This window comes from Alosa alosa, chromosome 18, assembly GCF_017589495.1.
Source record: "Alosa alosa isolate M-15738 ecotype Scorff River chromosome 18, AALO_Geno_1.1, whole genome shotgun sequence".
Classification (NCBI taxonomy): Eukaryota; Metazoa; Chordata; class Actinopteri; order Clupeiformes; family Clupeidae; genus Alosa; species Alosa alosa.
The window spans coordinates 12152757-12169964 of NC_063206.1; the positions used below are offsets into that span (position 1 = coordinate 12152757).

At 50.0% G+C, this 17208-nt stretch overlaps 1 protein-coding gene across 1 annotated transcript in view; it reads right to left on the reverse strand.

The window, feature by feature from the left end:
• ehbp1 (EH domain binding protein 1) overlaps positions 1–17208 on the reverse strand; it is a 156966-nt gene that overhangs the window by 49375 nt on the left and 90383 nt on the right. Inside the window, 3 exon segments of the mRNA XM_048269122.1 lie at positions 13082–13219; positions 13610–13651; positions 14661–15551. Coding sequence (XP_048125079.1) covers positions 13082–13219; positions 13610–13651; positions 14661–15551 — 1071 coding nt within the window.

Genomic DNA, 17208 nt, shown 5'->3' on the forward strand with positions numbered 1-17208 from the left:
TGCAGGGTCGCCAGTACAGCAAACTAGCTATCAAAAGCAAAACGTATCTCTAAAAAGTACTGTTTATAGGTTTAATTTTTGGAAAATGGCCTTTTTTTTTTTTAAATCAGATACTGGACTGCCCACGTGCAGTTTCTTTCTGAAAGTGGGCCGCTCTGATGCCCACTTTCATTTGCCCGTCTGAACCCATGCCCACCCAATGACTTGCGCCACATTTTGAGATGCTTTCATGCCAACTGATTCCTGCTAGTTAAGAGGGGGGGGGTCACAGAAGCTGTTATTCAGAGTGAAGTGAGGGGGCAAAGGGGAGTAGAGGTCTGGTTCTTTGTGCGGAGTTGTGTCGGTGGCTGTTGTGGCAGAATGTGAACGCACTGAGCGGAGTCTCCATTTTCTCTGACTGTTCTTTTCACCAGCCTCCCTCACCACTCTCTCCCCTCAGAACCACAGCAGACAATGCAACAATTAAAAATAGACTCCAGAGGGCTGTGATTTGTGTGTATGTGTGTGTGAGAGAAGGAAAGACAGAGTGTGAGAGAGAGAGAGAGAGAGAGAGAGAGAGAGAGAGAGAAAAAAGAGTGAATGTGCAAATGTATGTGTGTGTGTAAGAGAAAGAAAGAGAGAGTGTGTGTGTGTGTGTGTGCTGGCGATTCTCAGCCAAACTCACAGACCAAGCACTGGGAGATGCCAGGCATGGTGAAGTGAGGAAGTCCAGTGGGTCTGGAGGTGCCTGCATGCCTGCCTGCCTGAATGACGGGCTGGGTGCTGGGCCCACTGACAGAGGGCCTTACATGGGCTGGAGAGGCCAACAAATTGGCCTGGCCTCTGAGGAGTCAATGAGACGTGGAGCCCAAGCGACAAGAGGTTTGGGGGTGGTGTGGTGTGGTGTGGGGTGGTGTGGGGGTTAAATGAAACAAGAGCCCCTTAATTAGGTGAATACTGATTCTGCAATTGACTTCATTTCATATTATCGGCATTGTCTCCCCCCCCCCCATTCAAAATGTGGTATTGTTTTATTTGTGAGCAAAAGGATGGCTATTTGCATTGCAAAACAGTTATGACAACATAACATGTGCGATAGGACCGCAAGAGGACCGTATTCTCTAACTGTGCATAACTGCTCTATTAATATACTGAAGCTACAAGAAGGAATAAAAAACGGTGCTGCCGGAGCTGCTTTAGTGCTGGTTATCACCTACTTCTGTTCTTCATCTGACCGCAAAAAAAAGAACACATACAAAGAAAGGTCTAGAACTTTCTCCTTCCTGCCTCCCCATTGTCTCCCGAGCTGGTCTGCAAGCCCCAGTTAATAATGTAATATCATTACCAGGTCTTTTCCCTTATTCTCCGCTGCGATAGGAAATCTCTGGGCACCCTTGCGGATATCATTGCTGTTAGACAGGAATGCATTGGCCTTGGCCGAGCCGCGGCAGCGAGGGAGGAGATTCATTGTGGTGTTAGCCATTTGGAGAAAATGAGAATTCTTTGCTTGTCCAGAGGCAAGGATTACTGTTGCTGCAATGCATGCCATTCAGGAGGCCGCGGAGTTTAGTGATGAGAGACTGCTGTAACGAGCCGGGGCCTGGGAACAGACACAGGCAGCAGGGAGGCCAAATGGAGCCTCAGATGCTGGATGAATTTTACATGACATTTTAATGGATGAAACTAGTCTTTTTTAAATGCAGAATATGCACTATGCCACAGTGATAATACCTGGGTTGATTTTAAGGATCACAAAGCTACACATAAAATTAGGTAAAACAAAAACAAAAAAAAAACCTGTGGTATGTGTAATAACTGCAAACGCCCCTCGTTCAAAATTATTGCAGACACCAAAAGTAAACATGCTATTTCAGACTGAATAAACTCATTATTACTATTTTTTCTGAAAGAGCAAATCATTGGTGCACTTAATGCAATTTATTAAAATGACGTTTCAGTCCACTGTGTGAATATTCATGAATTAGATGAGCTTCTTACTCACGACAAAATAATTACTCAATCAAATATATAAAATGGAATGCAGCATTTACACTGACAAAGTGGCCTGCGCCTGAAAACTAGATACATCACTAGATTATCACTGAAGACATGAAATGCCATTTCAAATGATGGCAACGTGAAATGATTAGTACTTAAGCTGTTAAATATACTATATACAAATGTATACTGTGACATATGATTTACTACTCACACATCTCAATAAAACTTTTCACAATATTTGATCAAATAAACTGCACTTATATAGATAGAATATATATTTATAGAATAAATAACTTACTTAAAATAAATACTAAACTAAAAAAAACATACTAAAAATAAATACTAAATCAGTCTTTAGAAGTAAATAAACCTGTGGTGCGGTGGTTAATTTGCGAGCTGTGTGTTCTGCTAGGGCGACCCAGAGGCTCATGGGCTTGGGAGTGTCGGGGCACAATGCAGCTCTGGAGCCACTGACGTCTCCCGACTACTGGAGCTGTTGGCCCCCATTGGTGCCTGACTCATCCCAGAGACGAGCTGCCCAAATGGGCTTCAAGTGGCCCTACTTCAGCTACACTGGAGCTTGACCGCCGCACAGTCTGCAGGCTGGACATAGATGGTGGGGTGGGGTGGGGGGCGAGGAGTAGTGTGTGTGTGTGTGTGTGTGTGGGGGGGGGGGCAGAAAAGAGGAGTAGTGATCAGTGGCCCATCCAGCCCTGGAGCTGGTGATCACAGGGATAATAAGAGCGTCAATGAAAATTGAAAAAGAAGAGCGTGTGAAAGAAAAGAAAGAGAAGGAAAAGCGAAGGAAGAAGTGTCCGGGTGGCAGAGGACAAAACTAAAAAGTTAGGGGGAGGAGAGAGGGATGGGGTGGGAGAAGATTTAGTCTCCCTCAAAAGAATAAAAAGCCAGAGAAAAACGCCTCCACAAAAAAAAAAAAAAAAAGCCTGAACACCCAGGGCGGCCTGCTAGGACAGTAGAGAAGTCTGCCGGAGAGTGAGGCCCAGAGAGAGGTGCTCTCTGTGGGCCGAGGCTCGAGGTGCCTGTCCCTCTGGCCTGGCTGCTCTTTTTGAAGGAGAAGACAGGAGGAGAAAGAGGGGGTGCAGCGAATGGTGTGTTTGTGGGGATGAGAGGAGAAATGGAGGGATCGGGGTGGACGTGGGGGCTTGCGGAGGAACGGAGGGGACTGTGGGGGCTGGGGGTCAGTGAGCCGAGGCTGGGGCCTGGGTGTTGCTCGGCTGGCCAAGCATGCCGCCTGCTGCTTAAAGCCGCGGTGCCAGTCGGCCAGCCAGGCGACCAGCTGCTATGCCAGCCACTTGGGTGCGGGCAGATACATTTGTCAAAACACAGCCAGTGTTCGGCTCAAAGAGGGGAGGGATTTTTTTTGGGGGGAAGGGGAATGGGGTGGGGGGGGTCACAATCCCTTTGCGTAGACAAGATGACTGTGTGAATATGCGGTGCATATACCCACAGTAATGCCTGAACACACACCCCCACACATGCACACAAACAAACACACACACACACACGACACACACGCACACACACGCACACACACACGCACACAGTCTGCTCAGCTGCAATCACTTCTAGATGGCCAGGCATACACAGACACACACATAAATTGGAATTTAATTAACCTCACAAACAATTCTGCATTCACTGAGGGAGCCTACTTTGGCAAACCCTGGATGGGGACATATGCTGTGCACCTTACACTCACCATTTGCTTAAACACCAACAACTAAACCACTGTGGGGAGCAGCAGTACAAAAAAACGGGGACATTTTTCTCCTTTTAAGGCGACTGGGAAAATAGTCACCGTCTTGACCTTCTCTCGCTCTCTCCCTGCCTCACTCCCTCACTCCCTCCTTCCTCTTTTATTTTTCCTGTCCACCTTTCTTTTCCCCTTTAAATGGAAAATAACAATCTGCTATGATCTCTCGCCCGGCTTCCCTTTTCCCCCTATAATGAGAAAACTTCACCTTGTGTCCTTTTGCAATTCTTCCTGAAATCTTTTGCTCTCTCTTGCTCTCTCTCTCTCTCTCTCTCACCCTCTTTCCCTCTCTCTTTTTGTAGCGCTGTTGCTGTTATTCCAACAAATCCAATTACACATTGTTGAGCAGCTAGTGGAGTAAGCTTATTGAGGAGTGTCGCGTCGCTAAGTCGCGCCGTGTGTGTTTCAGTTTGTAATGTGGCCCGCACCCACGCAAGCCCTAGCACTGCCCAGCACACACAGCACCACACAGCACAACATAACACAACACAACACAACACAACACAACACAACACACACACACACACACACACAGTACGCAGCGCCGTGCTGCAGAGGTGTCAACTTAAAATGCAAGTAAGTCGGCCGAACGGGGGGCTAATCCCAGTCACTGCTCCCCTGCAGCCAAATTGTGGGGCGCCGCTGAATGACAGAGTGAATGGCAGAGATGCGGCGGACGCTTATCACCGCCCGCCAGATGGAGGCCCTGGATCAATGCACGCGCCCTGCGATCAATGCATTTGATAAAGAATTAAGGTGTGTGTGTGTGTGTGTGGGGTGGGGGTTGGTGGTAGAGGAGGAGGAGGAGAGGGAAGAGAAAGCAAAAAAATAGAAAACTGTACATGTTATCAAAGAAACTTGTACATGGCATAATTATGATTCTGCATGTGCATTCTGATGATACTGGGGTTTCGCAGGCACCGGCTGATAATGAAAGCGATAGTGGGGGGAGTAGCTGGAAGGCTACAGTGTCTGCCCTTACTACAGGGAGAGAGAGAGAGGGAGAGAGAGAGAGAGAGGGAGAGGGAGAGAGAGGAGGGAGAGAGAGAGGGAGAGGGGGAGAGAGAGAGAGAGAGAGAGAGAGAGAGAGAGGAGGAGAGGAGAGGGGAGAGAGAGAGAGAGAGAGAGAGAGAGAGAGAGAGGGAGAGGAGAGGAGAGAGAGAGAGAGAGAGGGGGCAGAAATCTTGTGAAATATTTTTTTTTCAGGAGGAAAAGAAGAAATAATTAAGGGGGGGGGCAGGGGCAGTTATATTGTGTGTGTGTATGATTGTGTGAGGTTCATGGCAGTTGCTGTATATGTGGCTAGTGGCCAGGTTTGTCCAGTGGGAAGATGACATTTAAAACACCTCAGCTATGCGTGGGCATTCCAGAATGCCAGTGACACTTAGGCGATGGAGAGAATAAGAGGAACGAGTGGAGTAGCAAACTGACAAGGAGGAGGAGGGGGGGGTAGTTTAGAAACAAATTGGGTAGGAGGGGTAAATATGGGGTCTGTAAACACCCTGAGCAATTATAAAGCAGTAGAGCTCTAATGAGAAACAGCAGAGGGAGGGGAGACCAAACAAGCAAGAACGCAGGATAAGGAGGAGGAACAGCAACACACACACACACACACACACACACACACGCTTATGAGGGTAAATAAATGTGCAATAAATAAACAAAGGGGGACAAGTAGTCACTGCTATGTCTGTATGTATGTGCATGTATGCGTGTGTGTGCATTCGTGTGTGCATATACGTGTACGTATACGTGTGTGTGTGTGTGAGACAGACAGGTGTGCTGGGAAAATGTTGCCCTTATGTCAGGCGCAAAATCAGGAGAGAGAGAGAGAAGTGGAACTGGAAGAACAGGTAGGCTGCCCTTAAAGTCACTTGGTAATTGGAAGAGTTTGCCCTTTTCACAAGACAAGGTAATTATGGTGTACCCTATTCACCTGCACTGTTCAACAACAGCAACGCAGCAGACACGCTGAGGGCGGGCTAGAGCTGCTATTTCATTTTCACTCTCTCACTCACACACACACACACAGAATGAGTGTAAGTGACTGTGTGTGAGAGTGAGAGTGAGAGTGAGAGTGAGAGAGAGAGAGAGAGAGAGAGAGAGAGAGAGAGAGAGAGAGAGAGAGAGAGAGAGAGAGAGAGAGAGAGAGACCTTTTGTAATATGTTGCATTGTTTTTTCCCCCTCCAAAACTGTGGACGTCCTCATAACCCTAATCTCTGAAAGTACATTTGGGACTAAATGGAGTGGCCGTGAAGCAAGGAAAATGTGTTTTTTTTTAAAAAACATTGTTTTTCTTTTTTAATTAAAGTGCTCTGTCCATTCCCCACTGTCTCAACTGACTGCAAAAGGAAGAAAATAGACAAGCTGACTCATGCATTAGCAAACTCCACTGGATTAAACAACTGTAATTTCACATTAAATGAACATTAAATCTCAAGCCCTTAAATCTCTTTTTTTTCTTGTTTAATCATTCTTCATTATGTATTCATTGACTCTCGGCCCATCTCACAGAAAAAGACAGGGAATGGTGTAGGATGAGAAAGGGGGAAAAAGACAGGGAATGGTGTAGGATGAGAAAGGGGGAAAAAGAGAGGGAGGAGAACCTTGTTGTTTTGGAAAGGGGGAAGAAAGAAGAGAGGGTAAAAAAAGAGTGTGAGTGTAGAGTGTAGGGATCATCTGCTACTGTAAGGCTGGAAGGTGTGTGCACTGTGTGTGTGTGTGTGTGTTTGTGTGAGTGCATTCACAGGGGTAAGAGAGAGAGAGAGAGAGAGATAGATAGAGAGAGAGAGAGAGAGAGAGAGAGAGAGAGAGAGAGAGAGAGAGAAAGAGAGAGACAGCAAGTGAAAGAGCGAAAGAAAGAGAGAGAATGTGTATTGGGGGTATGAGCAAGTATTTGTGCATTGGCGTGTGTGAGTGTGTATATGCATGTGAGCTTGTGCGTGTGTGTATGTAGCAGTTGGAGGCACAGAGCAGTTGCTGCTGATGGCTTGATCAGTTCGTGCTGGCATATGTGTGTGTGTGTGTGTGTGTGTGTGTGTGTGTGTGTGTGTGTGTGTGTGTGTGTGAGAGAGAGAAAGAGAGGGGGTGGGGGGTCGAGAGGGGCACTGAAGGAGCTGTCTCTCCACTGCAGATTCCCAATTTTGAGGGACCCTTTGATCTCAGTTCAAGCCAATTCGCGAGCATCAACTGACACGGCCGCATGAAACACCCTGATGCTCACTGCGGCCCCGGCTCCAAGCCTGGCTAAACTATTTGGTTTCATTAGGGGCAGATTCTTTAGAGAAGAAAAGAGAGAAAGAGGGAGGGAGGGAGGAGAGAGAGAAGGAACGAGAGAGTGTGAGAACGCAACAAGGAAGAAAAAAAAGAAAGAGGAGAAGAAAGGCATGAGACAAAAAAAAAGAACCTGCTGAAAAACTCCTTAATGCCAAGATCCCTAGAGGAGAGGTGTCTGGGAGCGGAGGTCGGTCAGATAGTCTGTTACTTATGGATGACCAGGAAGAGGACACTGCTGGCCTTTTCACACACAGCTCCACATTCCATGCTAACTAACAGAGAAATGCTGTCCGATGGCACGGAGCTTCCTGATTGCTCCTGACAGGCGAGGAGAGATGATGGGAGAGAGGCATTGTTTGCTGGTGCCCATCAGAGCTGAAGAGGGCAGCATTAAGCTCGGATGGCCTAATTGGCCCATTTAAATCAGAATCTCAAGCATGCACAGTGAGCCAATTGGTAGGACACAGTCCCCTTTTGCCTGTGCCTAGTCATTACGAGCTGACATCCAACCTTTCCACTCGGACAAGATTCTCCACACACAACACACACACACACACACACACACACACACACACACACACACACACACACACACACACACACAGAATTGAGAGGTACAGAGACAGAAAAAACACAGGCAAAGACATAGGGAGGAGTATGAGTGGGGAGGATCATGAATATGGATGGATCCGAGAAGAGAGCCCTCTGATGGAGGAAGGCACTCACTTACAGAGGCACACCAGAGCGTCCAGACGGAGGAGACGTCCAGCACTATTACAATCACACAGCTGGAGTGATGACTCAGCTGGTGTTACGACAGCAATGCAGTCAAAACACGCCAGACAGAGATAAGAGTTGAACAGATAGAGAGAGATGGGATGAGCAGAAACAGAGGGAGCGAAGGAGAGAGAAAGAGCACTGGGAAAGAGAGATGAAAGTGGTGGATGGGGTATGGGGAGGGGGTGGATGGGGTATGGGGAGGGGGTGGGTGGGTATGGGGAGGGGGTGGATGGGGTATGGGGGGGGGTGGGTGGTATGGGGGAAGGGGCCTGGGAGTTCAAAGGTTTGTTCTGTTCTGGTACCTCCACCCGTTCTGGACGAGGGTCACAGGAAGCCCAGAGAAGAAGTCACCTCTCTGCCACCGAGGGGGGTGGGTAGAGGGGGCGGGGGGTAGTTCTGGCCAGTGGGTGGAGGTGAGGGGGGGGGTGTGTGTGTGAGCGAGGGGCTGGGGGGGGGAGCTATGGAGATCCTCGTCGGTAAAAATCAAACACAGCCCAATTAAACTAATCATAACGTGCCAGTGAACACGAGGAAGCTCACCTGGAATCTGCGCGCACTTGAGCGAGCCTCTCGCCGCTTCACCTCTCTCCCCTATGCCCCCCTCTCCCTTAGCCCCTCTCATAGCCACAAGACTCATAATTACCCTGGCCAGAGCTCTGTGAAATTGCTGTTCTGATCTCGCTAATGGTTGAGGAAACTTGAAAAAGGAGGGGAAGCAGGAAAAAAAAAAGGGAGACCAAGGGGAAGAGAGAGAGAGAGGGAGGGGGGGAAAAAGAGAGAGTCTTCTTCCCTCCTCTTCCTCCTGCTGCCGGTCTTTGGGAATTTAAGAGAGTATGGACAGTACGTTTAAATACTATGGGTCCTTCCCCCTTCCCTCCTTTTGTGTTAATTGTCGCTTTTCTTTCTCGAGAAGTTTTACTGGCCTTTTCATGTCTCATCACCTTCACCCTTCTGTGGTCTTCCAAAAGCTGAGAGAGAGGGATAGAAAGGCCTGGAGGGAGGGAGAGGAAGGGAGGAAGAGAGAAGGATAGAGAGAACAGGAAGGAGGGGGAGAGAGGGAGGGGATGAGAGAAACAGAGGGGGTGTGCGGGCGGCCTAGATGATGTGACTTTGGGTTTGCGCTGGACCTGCACTCGAGTAGAAATGACACGCGCTGCACATGAAAGAGGGAGCAAAATAAGGTGGAGGTGACGGGGGTCCGGGAGGGTGGGGGAGGAGTGGGGTTGGACGGGGGGGTCTGAGGCCTTTTTTTTTTTTTAATGATTGTTCATTAATTACCAATTTGCTTGCGGCGGGGGGCATGACATTACAAGGGATCTGGCTAAAAGTCCTAATAGATTACGAAGGCCACCTAGGAGGAGAGGACCCAGGAAAGTACAAAACAATTAACACTGTTGCGCCACTATCAAAGGCCTCAAAACACTGGGGTCTGAGTGGGGAGACTTTCAAAAAAAAAATTGACAGGGAAGGAGAAGGGGAGAGAGAGAGAGAGAGAGAGAGAGAAAGTCGGGGAGAAAAATAAAACAAAACTGGTGAACTCACATCAAAAGAAGCAGTGCTCGTCAGCACGATGGGGCACAATTAGTGTGGCACATGGAAGCACATGGCCGAACCAAACCAAAACCCACACACACACACACAGACACACACAGTCAGACATGGCCAAGGACTCCCAGTCACAGTGCTGATCAGTGGGGAGGGACCCACACAGGAGGGCAGTGGCACACAAGGCTGCCCCCAGACAAAGAGCAGCCGAGCCTGGGCAGAGCCGAGCAGGAGCCTGCTGCCCACTCACCGCTTTCACCCTCCACTGGGCCCACCAAGAGTCCAGAGCCCGGAGCCTGGCCCAGCCCCTCTCATCCATCCCCCCCCCCCCCCTCACTCACTCCCTCCCTTCCAATTCCACTCCACTATTCCAACCTCTGCAGACCGCCAGCACCCCCTACAACAACGGCCACAGTGATGATGATCAGGGGGGGAAAACTCTTAACACCACAGCAACTTTGACTACACCCTCTGTCCTGTGTGATTTTTGGGCTGTGCGTCTCTCTTCCGGGTTGGGAGCAGAGCAGTCTGTGGGAGTGCTCACCGGACCGCGGAAAAGTTCTGACTCGACCCAAAAGAGCGTGTCTAAAACCGCTCTAGACTGGGACGCCACTGCTACAGGCAGCAAGAAGCGCTTCAACACCCCTGCGCTTGGACCCTCTCTTCTTCTCTCCATCTCTCTCTGTCTCTCTCTCTCTCCTACCCCACACCATCCTCTCTCCTTTCTTACCCTCCCTCATTTCTTCCCTTGCCCCCACCCCCCACTCTAAGCCCACCCCACCTCACTACCGCCATTACCCTAGAAGAATGAAGCCAGATTTAATTGAATTAAAATATTCCTTATGCACGCTAAACCACAAAGCTGCTACTTAGCACGGGGGGAGAGATACATAGGCGAGTGGGGGCCGACTGCCGCGATAACACAGAGCCCGGCGATTTCCGCGGCCGCAATCAAAACAAGACATCAAGTAATCTAATCTAAATCGCTGACAATTATCAGAGCCAAGAGGGGGGAGGGGCTCCTTTTGATCAATGGCTTTCCTATTAAAAAGTGAAACAATTCAATATGGCACCTTTGCTAATGCAGTGGAGGCTCATTAGGCCGTTTGTGTCCTTGGAAGAAGCAGGAGAGGTGTTAGTGGTTTGGAGGCACTGGTGGGTCAGGGGGGGGGTTGGGAGTGGCCCAACTTGGAGGTGATCTACAGGACGAAGGCCCGGCCCTTCCTCTTCCACATGGGAGTTCTCATTTCTTTTTAAATAACCCCCCCCCCAACTCGCTGTCTCTCATCTTAAAGCCTGCATAAGGCCAACACAGCCCCTGATCGCTTTGGGGGGAAAAAAATCTTAATTTTATTTCCTGTCAGAAGATTTTTTCCTCTTTAACCGGCTGCTTTTTTTTAAAGGTTGTCATTTATTTCTAGATTATGCTGAAATGGTATTCCTTGGGTTCCTTCTCTACCCCTGCCCCCCCTCCCTAACTGGAAACATTTAATTCAAGGGCATCTCATTGCCTTTTAAAATTCAGACGGCAGAGACGTTTGTGCAAAGCTGCGGCTTTTTAGATATTTCATTACCGAAAGGTATTCATTTCATTGCTGAAATCCCTTGTCATAACTCCCCACGCCTGCGCTGGTGTGTCGGACTTTTTCTCCCTTTTTAAAGAAAAAAAAGAAGAAGAAGAAGGAAAAAACACAATGCTGAACATTTGAAAATGCCATTTGGATTTGGCCAGGGCGGTTCTTATTTCTCCCTTGCACACACACACTTCCCCCTGCTCTGACTCCAGGCTTCTGATGTCCTCTGTATATTGTGCTCAACCAACCATATGTATTTTCCGGCTCGAAATCTCAGGCATGTCAGGCGATTCGACTGCAGGTTTTTTTACATTCAATTTTTATTTAGGCTGTGTCCGAGAGGAGCAGGGCAAGCGAAGAGTGCCCGCCCCATGCATTCACTGCTGACGCTAAAGCACCAACACTGGGCAATTTAGGTGACCTTTCATGGAACCATCCATCAAGTGAGTCAGGGAAAGAAGGGAGCGAGTAAAGGAGAGAAAGAGTGAGTTGGTAGGGCATAGAAAAATATGTAACTGAGTTCTAGGATGTGAATGCACAGGAAGAGCATGTATTTGGGGGCCTCTTCAGGCTATGACACTATCAGAGCAGAGAAACAGGCCAGACGGAGGTGAGAAACACACACTCACTCACACACACACACACACACACACACACACACACACACACACACACACACACACACACACACACAAGACTGCTCCACTGGAGACCGGCACACTCTACAGCCTGAGAAGTGCTGCTGTCAGCCCGAGCCATGCTGCCAGCAATTGGGAATAAACAAATGAAAATGTCCATCATTCTCACTTCCACAATGGAACACTGCCTTCCATGCTCAGAGAGAGAGAGAGAGAGAGAGAGAGAGAGAGAGAGAGAGAGAGAGAGGAGAGGGAGAGAGGGAGAGAGAGAGAGAGGGAGGGAGAGAATGAGAATTCCTGTTCCTTCCAGGCCAGTCCTCAAACAGCCTGTGAAGTGTCCTAACTCCACTCCCTTTCTGCCTGCCCATTTACGGCATTCTCTCATACTTGGCACCGACTAGCGGTCACAATGGCCTGATCAGAGATGTCATTCTTATTCACACACACACACACACAAAACTTCTTTTGCCCATGCCTTTTCCTGTCCCACTTAAGGGGAAAAAGGACTCTGACAGTGTGTGAGTGTGAGTATGAGTGAGAGAAAGAAAGAAAGAGAGAGAGAGAGAGAGAGAGAGAGGGGAAACCAATCGCAGGAGTGAGCATGAGAGTGAAAAAGAAAAGAGTCCGATACACGCACACAAAGAAGACCCCACACCTCTACCTCACTGTTTAATATTCACCCCCTCTTTCTCTCCCTTACTCTCTCTCTCTCCCATTCTCTCTTCCTCTCTCTTTCTCTTTCCCCCTCTCTCCATGCCCCCCCTGCCAGTCTGCGACACCCCTGCCCAGTACCGCTTGCCTTCCACTTCCTCTGGTGCGTCCCCTTCCCTCCTCAGCCTGGGTGGTGGTGGTGGGGGGGCTGCAGCTCTCTGCTGGGGGCGTAGCCTGCAGGCGGGGCCCTTGAGGGGCTGACTAATGGCTGCGCGTCAGCTAATCGCTAATTACACAGGCGCTGGGTGGGGTGGCGAACCCGCGCCCGGGCCATTATGCACGGAGAGCAGACGGGCGGGACGCGATGTCGCTGCCGCCGATCGTTACCCTTCACAGGGGAGACTCAGCAGGACACTCGCTCTCACACACACACACACACACCGACAAGATGCACACGCACACATACACACACACGTAGAACAAACACACGCTCCATGACGCACAGAAAGGAGAGAGAGAGAGGTGCCCCCTTGCCTCTCATTTACATACATTCATATATGCACACGCACACCAGTCATTGTGTGTATCTGCAAAAGACACTGTGCGTGTGTATCTGTTCATAATTCTCTCTGTGTGCCTCGGTGTGCTCTTGATAATGCAATGCTGCTCCTGTTGACGTGCTGGAGGTGTGGGAGTGCAGGAATGCTTGTGGCATATTTCCCTAAATTACAGGATGGTTTGGACAAAGGTATACGCATGCATGTGATGGGTGCATGAGGGTGTGTACAAGTATGTGGGAGAGTTTGTTTTTGTTTGTGTGTGCGTGTGTGTGTGTGTGTGTGTGTGTGTGTGCATGACTCACGTCTGTGATCTGCGGCGTCCGTGCGGGAGTGCTCTGGGCAGTGTGCTTGCTGCCGGCCTTCATGGCGGCATCTCGTCGGGCCTGCTCCAGCAGCAGCCGGGCCCTCTCCTTCAGCTCCTCCTGACGGGAGAGCACCCTCTGCGGGCAGAGAGGGCACAGAGAAGCAGGGGTGGGGGGGTGGCATGAGACGGGCACTGGGAACAAACCAATCTTATGAGCAATGCTCAGGAAGTCTAGAAGACCTTAGACAGGGAGGCTGAAGGTGAACGGAGAAGGACACATCTTATGTTTTTTTTGTACTCGGGGGTTTTTCAGGCATTCAGGCGTGTGCAAGATTGCCCACAGTTGCGATGGTGGTTTAGTCTTCCTGAACTTGTGTGTGTGTATATGTATATACACACACACACAATATACATGTATATACATGTATATACATATACACACACACACACAAGTGTATGTGAGTGAGTGAGTGTGTGTGTGAGTCAGTGAGTGAGTGAATGGAGAGAAAGAGAAACATTTTCTTACCTTTTCCTCAGAGGTACTGGGAGACAGGACAGGTGCAGCCTCCTAAAGCAAAAACAGACAATCAACCAATCAGAGGCCAGTAGTAAAGTAGGCCTTAGAATATAGGACCTAGGACTTAGAATGTCTGTGTATATATGTGTTAGTATGAATGTTTTTATAAATATGTGTGAGATATTTTTGTACAAGCAGGATTAGTATCTCTGTGCAGAGTTTTAAGCGTGGATATATCCCGCACTATCGGCGACGGCTTTCTCATTACTGGGCTCAACGAGCAGAAGCTCTCGCCGCCAAAGCAACAGCGGCGGCACCGGGAGAGAACGATGACAGGCCTGTGAGGAGATAGCGGCGCCAGCCTGGCACACTATCGGGGCGCCCATCGCGAGTAATCCACAGCGGAGAATAGAGGCCGACAGCGGCCGTACACACAGGGAGTTACACACTCCAGCGGGGACAGAGAGGGAGAGACGGAGAGAGGGAGGGAGAGGGAGAGAGAGAGAGAGAGAGAGAGAGAGAGAGAGAGAGAGAGGCCAATGGTCGGGTCACCAGGGGACACTGGGACGAATGGTCGTCACGGTTCAAAATCCGACGGCCCGGTTTCCTTAGCAACCGCCTCGTCTTGGCACCACGCGAAAAAATAAATAAACAAGTAAATAAATAAGGAAATAAATAAAAAGTAGCACATCTGTCTGAGATTGGGCCGCTGCGTTGACAGCAGGGCTCAGTGCGGAGCGGCGCGGCTCCAAACGGCTGTCTGATAAAGCGGTGGCAGCGGGCGCCGGGATGAGGAAATTCCTCTTCGGCGAGGTGAGCAGATGAGAGGCTCTCAAGCGGAACTGCAGGCGAGCCGGGGAGAATATTACCATCAGCGCGCAAAAAGGAAAACATAATGAAATGTCAACATTACAACGCTGCTGTCAGTGGGTTTGAGGCTTCTGCCGAGCTGCTTGCCCTGACGAAGCACCCCGAGTTAACTTAAAAGGGTTGGGGGGAGGGGTCAGGATTGGGTGGAGGCTCGGGGGGGCCGACGGGGTTGGTGGAGGCCTACATGTACCTGTGGTGATCTGGCGGGGGTGTCTGTGGTGTGGTTCTGAGAGGGTGGTGGTGGTGGTGGTGTGCTGCTGTCGGACGTGGTGTCCGACTCCGAGTGCCTCAGGCTGGCCCTCTTCTTCTTGATGAGGTCAGCGTCGCGGTTGTAGGTGAAGCCCAGCTTGTGGGGGGGTGAGGGGCCAAACCGGCGCACGGGAGAGCCCAGATCCGGGGACTCTCTCTGGGGCTTGGCGGGCCCCTGGTGCCTCTTGTCTGCGTCCCTGTCTGAGGGCCCAGTGATGGCAGTGGTGGCATCCTGCTGGCGTCTCTCCACCCTCTGGGGCAAGTCGCCCATGTCCAGGGTGTCGGCCTTCTGCAACTGTCGCGGCTCGGGCGAGAATCGTCCAGCACTGCTGGCGTCCGTGCCTGAGTCTGCTGTCCTCGGGGCAGGTCTGGGGTGCACGTCCATCGCACGGGGTGATGCCATTGGAGGGGACGCTGCTCGCTCTTTGGCGACGGGCGTGGCTGAGACGGTGGTCGGCACGACCGAAGCCACCGCCGCCGCCGCCTCTTCCTCCATCGGCTCGGATTCGACCCCGTGACCCTTGGCTGCTCCGTTTGTCTCAGCGGTGGCCGTCACGTCACCATCGGCGGGCTGGTTCACCCCGTGGAGCTCGGCGTAGAACTTGTCCTGGTCGATGGAGCTGTTGGTGTCCGTCTCGAAGTCGCCCACCTTGTAGGTGCTTCGGCTACTGTTGGCCTCGATCTGCACCACGTTGAGCTCCTCGCCACTGAAGTGGGCGCGAATCTGGTACAGGTAAGTCATCACCGTCAGCTTGTCCGGGATGGCCAGCAGCACCATGTCCGAGGGCTCCAGCAGGCGCGAGATGCCCAGGCTGGCGAAGCCATCATATGCCTGCGGAGAGAGGGCAACAAGCCACCATTACAACCTACTCAGTTTACTGTGCCCAGAACTTACAACTAAGGGACCATTTCAGATTCTGTTACTATGAATGCAATACTGCTTAAATAAAGCCACAAAAAATACTCATAGCTCATAAAGGAGGAGAATAATGGGATCATTTGAGATCAAAATGGCATTTTTAGTGCATGTATGACAACATACTTCAGCAACAGGGCTCATAACATCGAACATGGTGTTAGTGCTTTAAAACACAAAGATGCCCTGCGGCTACATATTACTGGGAGTTTAGAAGTCTAGATCATATTCTAGATGATTAATCCCCGATTTAAGGATTACAAACATGAGAACCATATACCCATACAGAATAAACAATTCTCACACAAGCAGAAAGGAGATGCAGTCATTAGAAGACACATAAAGCATGACTAATGGTTTGACTAAAGTCGCAACACAAGTATTTCCAGGTAATTAAAATGTAGTAGTTGAAAAAAAGGACGGCCTGAGAGAATGTGTGTGTGTGTGCGTATGTTTGTCGGCAGGCCCTCCCTTTAGACACAAAGCACACACACACAAGCAGCACCCATAACCGGGCAATGTTACAACAGGCCCCAAAACAGGCACAAACACGGATCCAGAGGCTGAGCCATCAGGGCAGCTGACAGGAACTTGCATGTGTATACGTGTACACACGTAGGTGTGTGTGTGTGTGTGTGTGTGTGTGTGTGTGTGTGTGTGTGTGTGTGTGTGTGTGTGTGGTGTACTGTGGGGAGGAGGTGGTGTGATGTCGTCTGACTAGATTTGGAATAGGACAATCAGGGATCGGCGGGTAGGAGTCTGCTACTGACAGGTAATGTCAAGGATGGTTCTCCAAGATAAGAAAGTGAGATATAAAGAAACAGTGAACTAATCCGTGCTGGGGCCTTATCATGGCCCATCAACCTTCTCCTTTCTAGCCGGCGTGTAATTGCACTGATTTGTCCTGATGAGAAATACAGGCAGATAATCAAGCAGCAAAACTCAATCCCTGATCACTTGATAGTCGCGGTAAAAGGAGGAGGAGGAGGGGGAGGAGGAGGAGGAGGAGGAGGAGGGACATGAGAGTAAGGGAGTAGGCATCTGCGTATGTACTTGTTGGGGCCGCGTGTGCGCATGCGTAAGTCGGGCAACCACCATCATGACGACGACGGCGGCAGAAAAAAACTAAAAAAAAGGAGTTTTGTCCTTTTCCTGCTTTACAAGCTTGCGAAAAAAGCTTTCTTCATCCCAGCTTATTTTGTGTTATCCTTTTCTGCCCCCCTCTCTCCTCCTATCGCTGCTTGTATCTGCGGGTGTGGGGGCAAATCCAACCTGTTGATGAGTGTAGGCATTGTCTGGCTATGGCGAGTCTGACCAGCCCGGTTTATCAAGGTCTCTCACCTCTTTTAAACATTGTTGGTGTGGGGGGTTGGGGGACAGGGGTAAATCAAAGGCTAAGCCGTTTCTCCGTTTACAACTAATTATAACTTCTCTCACTCCCGCGTTCCTTCCTTCCTTCCTTCGTTTCTCACTTTCCTTTCTTCCCCGTAACCTCACAAGTCCGATTCTTCGGGAGCGTGGACAAAAGGGGTGGTGGAGCCACCGTCCTTCAGAACGTCGAAGATGGAGAGTG